Source organism: Cydia amplana, chromosome 3, assembly GCF_948474715.1.
Source record: "Cydia amplana chromosome 3, ilCydAmpl1.1, whole genome shotgun sequence".
NCBI classification, from domain to species: Eukaryota; Metazoa; Arthropoda; class Insecta; order Lepidoptera; family Tortricidae; genus Cydia; species Cydia amplana.
In genome coordinates this window covers 4,786,279-4,799,007 of record NC_086071.1, presented here as the reverse complement: position 1 = coordinate 4,799,007, position 12,729 = coordinate 4,786,279, and the positions used below count along the sequence as shown (strand labels likewise).

General features: G+C 46.4%; 1 protein-coding gene across 1 annotated transcript in view; it reads right to left on the bottom strand.

Moving 5' to 3' along the window:
- LOC134662391 (transient receptor potential-gamma protein-like) overlaps positions 1-12,729 on the bottom strand; it is a 39,289-nt gene that overhangs the window by 1,174 nt on the left and 25,386 nt on the right. Inside the window, exons 12-18 of the mRNA XM_063518604.1 lie at positions 12,340-12,463; positions 11,252-11,447; positions 9,743-9,934; positions 6,612-6,653; positions 4,871-5,054; positions 3,575-3,923; positions 385-524 (exon numbers count right to left, since the gene is read on the bottom strand). Coding sequence (XP_063374674.1) covers positions 385-524; positions 3,575-3,923; positions 4,871-5,054; positions 6,612-6,653; positions 9,743-9,934; positions 11,252-11,447; positions 12,340-12,463 — 1,227 coding nt within the window. The remainder of the gene's footprint in view (positions 1-384; positions 525-3,574; positions 3,924-4,870; positions 5,055-6,611; positions 6,654-9,742; positions 9,935-11,251; positions 11,448-12,339; positions 12,464-12,729) is intronic.

Here is a 12,729-nt window from a genome sequence, read left to right as displayed (position 1 = left end):
GTGGCAAAATGCCGGGACAAACGCGAGGAAGATGATGATGATGTATAAGTATGTTAATATGATTCTAAAAAATGGCCCAATTTCAATACAACATTAGGATTATTAACCTTTTCGACGCCGTGTCAAACGCAAAAGCTGTCTCTCAGACGCCACGTCACCGAAATGTCAATGTGGTCTATGACCGATTAATACGTCTTTGGCGTTGGACCTGCGGTGCGTATATATCGGTCATTGGCGTCCAAAAAGTTAATATTTTCAATAAAATACAAGTGCAAAATTCTCAAACAGAAATCAACCCAAAAATAAGAGTTAACATATTGTGGCCGCACTATTAAAACACAGAGAGATTATTCAATTAGAAATAAACACGCATCCTCACCCGTTCCTCCGCTTGCCGCCGCGAGTCGGAGAACTTCTTCCGTTTCCGCTTGAGCGCGGCCAGGGCGGTGAGCGGGTGCAGCGGGCCGCCCGCGCGCCGCTCGCTGCGCTGCGAGTCGCTGCCCGACTCCGATCGCTCGCTGCCACTGCAACCACACACAACTTACCAACCCACGCTGGAAAGACCAGTCACACGAGTTAGCATGCATCAGTGCAATATTGTTAGTTTTGTTCTGGCGTTTTTGACCGGTTTAAGGCATGCTTGGTTACCATGATTGGTACGAAACTATTGACAAACTAGGTATATAAGTCGCAAAAAAATGCACTGTATTAGGCAATTTATTTTGTGACCGAGTATTCAATTATTTTGTACCAATAAAAATCTACCTACATTGTAGTCGTGATCATGTGATCGGTTAGAGGGGGGGTGGGGTAAGGAAAATATCATGAATGATCACGATGAGGGGGGGGGGGCTGGTCAGAGAAGATATCACATGTAATTTTTTTGTTCAAAGCGGGAAAGCCAAAAATAACAATTTTACTCAAAAAATTAATTACATCAAATATAATCCGCACTATTTTATCTAATACCTTTAAACGAGCAATTCTTGTTTATTTATTTATTTATATATATATATATATGTATATATTTCGGGGATCTCGGAAACGGCTCTAACGATTTCGATGAAATTTACTATATGGGGGTTTTTGGGGGCGAAAAATCGATCTAGCTAGGTCTTATCTCTGGGAAAACGCGCATTTTCGAGTTTTTATATGTTTTCCGAGCGAAGCTCGGTCACCCAGATATTTTACGATGCCTGTTTTTGAGAAATAGCATCTTGAACAGAAGAAACGACTTTAGACTTGCTTAGCGTCTAAGAGTACCCGCATCATAATTATCACGTGATCTTGTGTGGTAGGGGGGAGGGGGTTGCGTTAAAATCACTAAATATCACCAAGGGGGAGGGGTGGGTCAAAAATTAGCCAAATATGATCACATGATTTCTGGACGACCCCTATGGCTGTTTCATTGGTTGCTACTGGAGGGACCACATTTTGAAGCTAAGAACCGATCATAAACACCAGACACCAGTATGAAAAGGCGTTTGACTCTTTCCGTAACTTCTTCAAAAAACGACTAGTATCTACGTTATATTATAGGTACGGACACGAAAGAGTTAAACGTGAATTTGTTAGTTGCAAGAAATATAAAACCTACTCTAGTAAAGCTCTTCCTAGAATAGCGGTGCCGTCATATAGCGGTCGTCTTCTTAAGATCGGTTTTCCTAGGATAGCGGTGCCGTCATATAGCGGCCGTCTCCATACTAAATAATACGTTTAAATATGGATGTCGTAGTATTTGTATGGAGACGGCCGCTATATGACGGCACCGCTTTCGGAGGAAACCAAATCTTTACAAAATACTACACCATCCATATTTAACCGTATAATATGTATGGTGACGGCCGCTATATGACGGCACCGCTTTCGGAGGAAACCAAAGCTTTTCAAAATACTACACCATCCATATATTTAACCGTATAATTTGTATGGTGACGGCCGCTATATGACAGCATCGCTATCCTAGGAAAACAGAGCTAAAGTAGGGTAGATACTAGACGATTAAACATAAAAATACTAAATGTGCTTCTGCTAAACTAAACTAATTCTGTTATTCAACTATTTATTATTGAAACGGTACTCTAGCTAGTCTAAATGCTCTATGGAGTCTCTAAACAATGATAGGTATACATATATATAAGAAAGTATAAACAAAAAAATTCAGTGTTGAAAAGCTGTTAAGTTAAAGTAAGCCGTGAAATAATATTCTAGTAGGTACCAAATTTGTACATAAGTATACGATAAAAATAAGACATGCATCCATTATTAAGACAGTCAGCATAGGGGCAGAAGTGAACTGGTACCTATCTCTAGGTATTCCGTTTACCAAGCACCACTCTTGTTAGTGAGTCACTAATAGCATTAGTGACCTACGTCCTACGAGTATGTACTACAAGTTTATGGAGAATATTCTAGGCGATGGTACATCATTAAGCATCATGCTTATGAGACCTATGCGACATGCGTGTCATGCGCAGCAGTCGGTTCACCCTTTTAGCTGCTAAATATCGCATGTAGTGTGTGTGTGTGTTAGATTCACCACCAACTTGATAATCACAATGTATTGGTAATAATAGTACATTATTGTCGAGGTTCGGAAGTAGCTACTTGCTGGCTGAGGATTCATTTTAAACAGACGACCTTGGGAGTCCGTTTAATTGAATCCGAAGCCAGCAAGTAGCCTTCCAGCCGAGTCATATATAGTGCTTTTCTCAAAAATGGTGCAAGAAATAGAAATATTTTACAGAAGCAACGTTCTAATTTTCACAGAATAAAGTAAAACCATTAAAAAGTTTTGCTTGCCGCCTTTAAAAAAAAAGTGTATTTTTCTGCTGAAAATACGCCAAGCTATTTGAGACACCTAAATAGTCGCGGTACCAACATTATAATAATAAGTGCTGATCATCTGTTTGGCTGTTTAATGGACCTATGCCTTCATTTGATATGGCCATTTAAAGTTTTAAAAAGTTTGGAACTCGTTAAATAATGGAATTTGTATGCAACATTGCAGTCCCGAAATCGAGACTGCAATGTTTTTAACTTTTTAATTTTTTGAATGACCATAAACTACGCACTTCGCGACCTATTTTTTAACCGGCAACGTCGACTTTGCCGTCCATTTTTGAGAAAAAGCAATTCCAGGTCAGATTTCACATTGCGACCTAGCAGGTACACGTACAGCGTTTCAGACGAGACAACAAACTTTCGTCAGAACCGAACGGACTGCACAGAGGAACATATTTGCAGAACGACATCCGTTAATAATGATTATCTTTTTAACTAGGTAAGGTCTGTAAATTGAAAAACCAATTTGGAATTCATTTGGCTCAATTTCGCATTTAAAGTGATCCTTTAAATTTTTTTATCAAAAAATAGTTTAAAGGAAAAATATAACGTTAATGTTCGGTAGGTAGCAGTGGCGGCGCGTCAAACATATCCATAGGCAAGCCGGGGCTAATTTGGCTTACATATTTCCTTTACAACTCTGCTCAAACGTCTAAAAACAGGCAAGCCGGTGGGAATCGGCTTTTATGGACGCGCCGCCACTGGTAGGTAGGGTAGATAAGGTAGGTACCTGGGCGAGTGTCGGTTGTGGTCGCAGACGGAGTCCTCGGAGCGGGAGCGGCCGATGAGGCGCGAGACGCTGGCGGCGCGGGCGGCCTGGATGATGGTGCCCCAGCGGCGCTTGTGCGGCTTGCGGCGCCCGGGCGCCGGCGCCGGCGCGTCGCTCAGGCTGGACTGGCTGGCGCGCAGCAGCGGCCGCCCGCCCAGCAGCTGCGACAGCTGCGAGTGCGGCCCGTGCTCGTGGTGCAGCGACGCCAGGAACTCGTCCACGGGCGCCAGCGACCCGCCCGGCGCCGTGATGTTGAACCCCTTCATCAGCCGCCGCTCCTTCTGCCGGTTCTTCTTGCCGCCGCCGCCGCCTGCGCATGCCGAGCGTCCGTAATGTTGAGGAGCATTTCGTCAGCGGTGTGGACGACCGCCGACGAAATACTCTGCCGCACCGCAAACTCGAAATCGCAATAAATTATTGCAGCGCGTTTATCGACGCGATGACATCGATCGGCGGTTAAAATCTCAGGACTCGGGAGACGCGTCACGGCGTTTACGGTGCGTCGGCGTATTTTGAGTTGCGGTGTGCCTCGAGAGACGTGATGACAGTGCGAACACTTCACGACCGCCTGAACGAAGGACAGGTCCGAAATGCTTTTCTACGCATTTAAGTATTTAACTAGTACGCAAGATGAGCTATCCAAATAGCTATCACTATTGACACAAACCGCTGAAACGATTTAGATGAAATTTCGTATGTCAATTGAGTCCCGGGAAAGGACATATAGGATAGTTATTACTGCCGAAATAATATTAACACTTTGACTACCGAGAACCCGCCTGGTGGGCGCTAGTGAACTTTGCTCAGATGCCGGACAACCCGCTGGGCGGGTTGTTTTATACACAGCTATAGAGGACCGGTTTCTGGGGTAGTGCGCCGTTTTTTGTCTGGTAGTCAATGTGTTAAAATAGGTGCAAATTCAACGCAGACGAAGTTGCGGACAAAAGCTAATTTGTTATAAGCCACGAGGTCGATGTCAGAGACAGGGATCGGAACCGGTTTTTTGCAAAAACATAGAAATAACCATATTTTTCGAATTATTTTATACTCGAAATGTAGCACTCAGTTGTGTTTTTAGGTTACGACTTCGTATTATTAGATTCCCCAATCAGAAATGAAGTAATTAGCAAAGAACGAAAAAATACCGTTTCCGTTCCCATACAAAAAATACCGGTATCCGATCCCTGGTCAGAGACGTGCAAATTGTGTTGAAGCGTGCGACTCGTTCCTGGTGCACAATCCACGTTAGTTGTTTACCGGGCGCACCCGCATTGGCGGTGGACGTGTTCATGCCGGAGTTGCGCAGGATCTCGACGAGCTCGCAGCGGAACGCGGACACGTCCTGCTTGATCTCGTTGACGTCGTCCTCGGTGACGCCGCCGCACTCGGCGCGCCGCTGCTGCACGGTCACGTAGCGACGCACCAGGTTACGCATTATCGCCTGCAAGTACAGGGTGGCCAAATAAGAGGTATACACTTTATTTTTGAAATTTTATTCTATAAAACATAAAAAATATTAAGTATTCCTTGTTAAATATAATATGTAGGGTCAGCAATTACACATGGAAAATAATGTCAGACAAATGTCCACCTCTAGCAGCATGGCAGATGCGAACCCTTTTCATCGCGTTTTTCATCACTTTTTCACACATTTCTGGCGTTATCTCAGCGACAGTGTTTCGAATATTTTGTTTTAATTGCTGAAGGTTCGTTGGCCTATTAGCATAGACACGTCCCTTTAGATAGCCCCACAGAAAAAAGTCAGGAGCTGTTAAATCAGGCGATCTTGGGGGCCAGTCAGTGTCACCGTTTCTCGAAATTAATCGACCGGGACACGTTATTTTTAATGTTTCTATTGTTTTTAATGATTAAACACGTTGTTCCGTCGTAAAACACTCCATAATAAATTTGCCGTATCTACACAAACTAATTTTCATGCAATAACTGTCATATTTACCGCCAAAATAAAATGGCGGCAAAAAAAAGTTGTATACCTCTAAGTTGGCCACCCTGTACAAACATCCTTGAGGACGCCTCCTTCTCATTTCCATATTAACCTTTACGACGCCGTGTCAAACACAAAAGCTGACGCCACGTCACCGAAGTGTCAAAACTGAAATTGAACTTTATGCATATGCACGTAGGTCTATGTGGCTCTGTGGTCTGTGACCGATTAATCGGTCTTTGGCGTTGAACCTACGGTGCGAATATATCGGTCATTGGCGTCCAAAAGGTTAAGTACACCGTATTTTCAAGTTAACTATGGTTCAATTTTGAACGTTGATAATGGACGAGCTTATTGGAATTAAGACTCGTTACATTTATTTACGAGCGTTTATATAGGTACCTACTATAGTAGGTTCTATAGATATCACGTTACTCAACATAATTTCAAAAATGTGTAAAATATTTAGGTGTGTTTAAACTTGAATTTGGACAATATAGTTGTAAGTTGTGAACTAAAGTTACCTGCTTGCCCCTAAGTTGCCTGTTGGCTGTGGCCAGAGGCGTATTTACCCTAGGGCCATCCAGGCATGCAATCCGCTAGGGGCGCCTTATGCCGCCCCTAGCGGATTGCATTTTGTTTTTCTTCCTTGACTTCTGGGGCGGCGAAACGTATTGGCCCGGGGCGCCAAATCTCAAAATACGCCCCTGGCCGTGGCATATATATTTTTTTACAAAAACGACCTTCCATTTAACCAAGAGGAGATACTAAGGTATGCCTTATTGATATAAAACAGTTTCCTCACAACACTTTCCTTCACCGAAGTGCATCTGGTAAATATATACCAAACGACATTTTGCAACGCTAGCCGCTAGGCCGCCTGCGCTCATAGGTAATAATGCTATGACGCCTAAATTAGAACCAAATTATTCGATTTGCAAATGATTTGCAGCTAAGACTTTACTACATTCATCTTAATACATTAAACTCATTTGCATGCATTCAAAAGTGTGATACTCAATTTACTTTATTTTTTATATATTTCAAGCTCACCTGGTAACGGAAATCGCGTTCGTTGGCTTGCTTTGCTTTTCTCTGAAAATAATAAACAACAAATTTGTCAACTCGGGACATAAAATAGCTGATGGCTCTCAACTCTGACTTGGCAGGCAATAAACTCGTATTTAGCAAAGTAAAAAATGAAAAAATGTTTGGTAATACGCAGCGCACAGGGCACATCTGCCGAATGCACCCAGAACGCTGGGCCAAATTAGCCACGGACTGGATCCCACATGATAGATCTCGGGGCAGAGGAAGACTTAAACGGAGATGGCCAACTTCGGTACATTGTGTGTGGAGTGGCGGGAGTGTGCATTGTACAGAGCCGAGTGGCGGGAAAGAGGGGAGGCTTTTGCCTAGCAGTGGGAGTGGGTATTGGCTAGTAAAAAACCGGCCAAGTGCGAGTCGGACTCGCGCACGGAGGGGACCGCACCATCAACAAAAAATAGAGCAAAACAAGCAAAAAAACGGTCACCCATCCAAGTACTGACCCCGCCCGACGTTGCTTAACTTCGGTCAAAGATCACGTTTGTTGTATGGGAGCCCCACTTAAATCTTTATTTTATTTTGTGTTTAGTATTTGTTGTTACAGCGGCAACAGAAATACATCATCTGTGAAAATTTCAACTGTCTAGCTATCACGGTTCGCGAGATACAGCCTGGTGACAGACGGACGGACGGACGGACAGCGGAGTCTTAGTAATAGGGTCCCGTTTTTACCCTTTGGGTACGGAACCCTAAAAACGCAGCGCACGGTGTCATAGCCGATTTAAACTCTCGCGCGAGCCACGAGACGAGCCGCGAGCCGCGCCACGAGACGCGAGTGTAAGCGGTGGGCTCGTGACTCGCAAGCTCGTCGAGCTAATATAATTTAAACACCAACGGCACGGCATAAGGTTTATAACCGAATGACAAGCCGAATTCGGAACACTTTGCCATTTCGCAATGAAGCAATAATGTAAATATAGATATAATAAGTTCTGTAAATATAGTTGTAAGGTTATTTAATTTGTATGTCTGTAATAGGCTGAAAATGGAGACACTGACTATAGAATAAGATCATTTATGTATACCCATTTCTTTACAAATAAATATATTTCATTTCATTTAATATTTCAACGCGAGTGTAAGCGGTGGACTCGCGTCTCGCGTCTCGTCTCGTGGCTCGCGCGAGAGTCTAAATTGGCTATCACGGTCCCACGGGCTCACCCTGATGGTCCGCATGTGCTCGCGCTTGGCGCGCGCGTGTCCGCACATGCGGCGCTGCAGCCAGCGCCACGCGTACAGCAGCGACTTGGTTCGCGAGATACAGCCTGGTGACAGACGGACGGACGGACGGACGGACGGACGGACGGACAGACAGCGGAGTCTTAGTAATAGGGTCCCGTTTTTACCCTTTGGGTACGGAACCCTAAAAACGCAGCGCACGGTGTCACGGTCCCACGGGCTCACCCTGATGGTCCGCATGTGCTCGCGCTTGGCGCGCGCGTGTCCGCACATGCGGCGCTGCAGCCAGCGCCACGCGTACAGCAGCGACTTGGTTCGCGAGATACAGCCTGGTGACAGACGGACGGACGGACGGACGGACGGACGGACGGACGGACAGACAGCGGAGTCTTAGTAATAGGGTCCCGTTTTTACCCTTTGGGTACGGAACCCTAAAAACGCAGCGCACGGTGTCACGGTCCCACGGGCTCACCCTGATGGTCCGCATGTGCTCGCGCTTGGCGCGCGCGTGTCCGCACATGCGGCGCTGCAGCCAGCGCCACGCGTACAGCAGCGACTTGGTTCGCGAGATACAGCCTGGTGACAGACGGACGGACGGACGGACGGACGGACGGACAGACAGCGGAGTCTTAGTAATAGGGTCCCGTTTTTACCCTCTGGGTACGGAACCCTAAAAACGCAGCGCACGGTGTCACGGTCCCACGGGCTCACCCTGATGGTCCGCATGTGCTCGCGCTTGGCGCGCGCGTGCCCGCACATGCGGCGCTGCAGCCAGCGCCACGCGTACAGCAGCGACTTGGTTCGCGAGATACAGCCTGGTGACAGACGGACGGACGGACAGACAGCGGAGTCTTAGTAATAGGGTCCCGTTTTTACCCTTTGGGTACGGAACCCTAAAAACGCAGCGCACGGTGTCACGGTCCCACGGGCTCACCCTGATGGTCCGCATGTGCTCGCGCTTGGCGCGCGCGTGTCCGCACATGCGGCGCTGCAGCCAGCGCCACGCGTACAGCAGCGACTTGGTTCGCGAGATACAGCCTGGTGACAGACGGACGGACGGACGGACGGACGGACGGACGGACAGACAGCGGAGTCTTAGTAATAGGGTCCCGTTTTTACCCTTTGGGTACGGAACCCTAAAAACGCAGCGCACGGTGTCACGGTCCCACGGGCTCACCCTGATGGTCCGCATGTGCTCGCGCTTGGCGCGCGCGTGTCCGCACATGCGGCGCTGCAGCCAGCGCCACGCGTACAGCAGCGACTTGGTTCGCGAGATACAGCCTGGTGACAGACGGACGGACGGACGGACGGACGGACGGACAGACAGCGGAGTCTTAGTAATAGGGTCCCGTTTTTACCCTTTGGGTACGGAACCCTAAAAACGCAGCGCACGGTGTCACGGTCCCACGGGCTCACCCTGATGGTCCGCATGTGCTCGCGCTTGGCGCGCGCGTGTCCGCACATGCGGCGCTGCAGCCAGCGCCACGCGTACAGCAGCGACTTGGTTCGCGAGATACAGCCTGGTGACAGACGGACGGACGGACGGACGGACGGACGGACGGACAGACAGCGGAGTCTTAGTAATAGGGTCCCGTTTTTACCCTTTGGGTACGGAACCCTAAAAACGCAGCGCACGGTGTCACGGTCCCACGGGCTCACCCTGATGGTCCGCATGTGCTCGCGCTTGGCGCGCGCGTGTCCGCACATGCGGCGCTGCAGCCAGCGCCACGCGTACAGCAGCGACTTGGTTCGCGAGATACAGCCTGGTGACAGACGGACGGACGGACGGACGGACGGACGGACAGACAGCGGAGTCTTAGTAATAGGGTCCCGTTTTTACCCTTTGGGTACGGAACCCTAAAAACGCAGCGCACGGTGTCACGGTCCCACGGGCTCACCCTGATGGTCCGCATGTGCTCGCGCTTGGCGCGCGCGTGCCCGCACATGCGGCGCTGCAGCCAGCGCCACGCGTACAGCAGCGACTTGGGCGACGGCATCACGTTGAAGGGCGGCGGCACCGTGCCGCCCTCCTCGAAGTAGCTGATCCACAGCTTGCTGCGCGCGAACTTCCACTCCACGTCCGCGCGCTCCTGCAACCGTCACACATACATTTTACACATTATTACACACATTCTAGGAAGCGATATCCCTCGAAGTGACCACCAGAGCAGGGATCGGAACCGGTTTTTTGCAAAAACTTAGAAATAGCCATATTTTTCGAATTATTTTATATTCGAAATGTAGGACTCAGTTATGTTTTTAGGTTACGACCTCGTATTATTAGATTGCTCAATTAGAAATAAAGTAATTAGCAAAGAACGAAAAAATACCGTTTCCGTTCCCATACAAAAAATACCGGTATCCGATCGCTGCACCAGAGGACCTATCCACCACCAATTTAACTACCCACCTACATTTTGACAGAAATGTGTTTCAATTAGGCATTTTGTATTTATCTCGTAAGTGCTTTGTATATGTAGTATCCAATTCCAATCCTTATTTTGTTCTTAATTTTTACACTATTGGTGTCGTCCTGTCACCGGTAGTAGGTTTGGTTTATGTAAGTGAATGTTGTTAGTTCTGTTTAGTTTTGGATTGAGTCTTATCTCTTTCATGTATGCAATGTGTGTGTGTGTGTGTGTGTGTATGTGATGCGTGTTACTTAAGTATATGTTTTTATTACATATCTATTTGTGAGTTCCTGTAATTGGCTCTATATATCTATTTAAGATTCCATTGTCATTTAGTTAGCTGTTGGATCTCCTTATAAATAAATATATAAATAAATAACACGACAGGTGTGCCTTACGCCATAGAATATGATGGCACGCCTATCGTGTCATAACTGTCATAAGCCACAAGTTAAAAACATTGATGACACGCCTGTTGTGCCATCCGCACCGAAACGGTTAAGTATACGAAAAATTAAAATGGAATCAAAGAAAAACTTGTCACATATTTTTTTCCCTAAAACAAGTTCGGAAGAGCTCGTGTTTTTGGCAACGGGTTAGTGATTTTTTTTTCCTATGGCTTTTTGTGTTACTCTACTTCAGAGATTTACAGTTTTTAAGTACTGTACCGCTTCTATGGTTAAGGTGGTCAAATCTTCAACTTGCCTTTGGTATTTGGTTAGAGGACAGTCAAATACCGTGTGGTGTACGGTCTGCTCGGCTGCTCCACACCGACATACTGGTGATTCGCACCAGTTCCATTTGTGCCATAAATAAGCACAGTTTCCAACTCCCGTCCTTATTCGATTCAGCATGCACCAGACGCGTCGGGGTTCCTCAAAGCCAGCAGGTCGTGTCTTGGTATTAGGCTTAGAGACGTCGCCAGGGAGAGATCTTGATTCCCATTCCAATACGGGTTACTGTGACTTAAATAAAGTATTAAAAGAAAACACTCACGGAGATGAGCTGGTACGAGTGATTCATCATAGCAATAAGCAAGTTGAGCAGCACGATGACGTTGATGACGGCGTACGTGCCGAACATCAGCATGCCCCAGAAGCGCGTGAAGATCTTGATGCCGTCCAGCTCGAACGAGTCCAGGTCCACGAGACCGAACGCCGCCCAGAACAGAGTCTGCATCGTTTCGAACAAACTGAAACATACAAGGTGATTTGTTGGACATAAACAGACCATAAATATATGTTACGTCATAGAGAAATATAGTAAGGCAAGAGTGCTCACTCCATACATCAGTTTTGGTACCTAAAAGTTTTCATAGTCGACGAGTCTTATGTTGTTGAGCATAAGACTTTCCGGTCGGTGCTACATATACTGTCAAGTACAGGTACTGATAATTCCGCTACTCGACTATGAAAATAATAGTCTTTTTGGTACCAAAACTGATGTATGGAGTGAGCAATCTATGTATTTTTTTCTCTATGGTTACATACAGTCAGCATCAAATACCCGACCCGACGCTTCGAGCGCGATAGCGATACGCGTGCTTTTATGCCGGGCGCATGCCCTCAGGCCTTAGAATGAGACAGACAAGATGCAAAGTCGGCTAAAGTCCAACGTTTGAAGCATGCTTGGCATAGGCGCATTGGGCCCTCATGCTACAATAGTAGTTTGTGTTACAAGGGATCAAAATTATATATTTCCGTCAAGGGCGTACATTGAATCCTGAATGAAGCGATGGATTCTAAAGTAGAATCCTGAGCGTAATAATGAGGGATTCAAGTGTTAACGCCCAAGACAAAATAATTTTGATACCTGTGACACATACTGCTTTCACATCAACTATAAGGAAAATAAAAAAAATCATAAAAAAATCTTAGTGTTGACACAATCTGATGCTTAAACAGATTATTTAAGCTAAAAAAATAATGTGCAAAAAAATGTAAAAATAGTGTTCTAGAACAGAAAAGTGTTACTTTGACCCCTCCTAACAGGGAGGAAAAGTGCCACTTTGATCCCTCCTAGCAGGGAAGAAAAAGCTCTTTTCTGAATAAGAGGTGTGAAAAGGCATTTAACAGTTAACTTACTTGGCAAACCGCCGCCACACGATGCAGGCATCAGGATCCGGGATGGTGCCGTTGGCGCTGCTCGGAGTGGTCACACAGCGCTTCTTCTCCATGTCCGCGTAGTACCACAACAGCTGGTTCAGACCTGAGATTTTATGTATCATTATATTATATCTCTTTGATGTACTGGTGCTTTATGTTCAAGGAAATCCGCCATTTCCGGATTTCCAGACTGAGCATAGTAGCGCTACTCCCTCTGCCACAAATATGCGGTTGTTTTAATCAATTTTCGAGTCAAAGTGTCTTTGTGTGACGTCCCTGTCTTTGAAGTTTGAACGGACCAATCACGGCACGGGACTCGCTCACCTCGTCCCCCGCACCCCAGTATTTTTGGCAGCATTGGTTTCATGA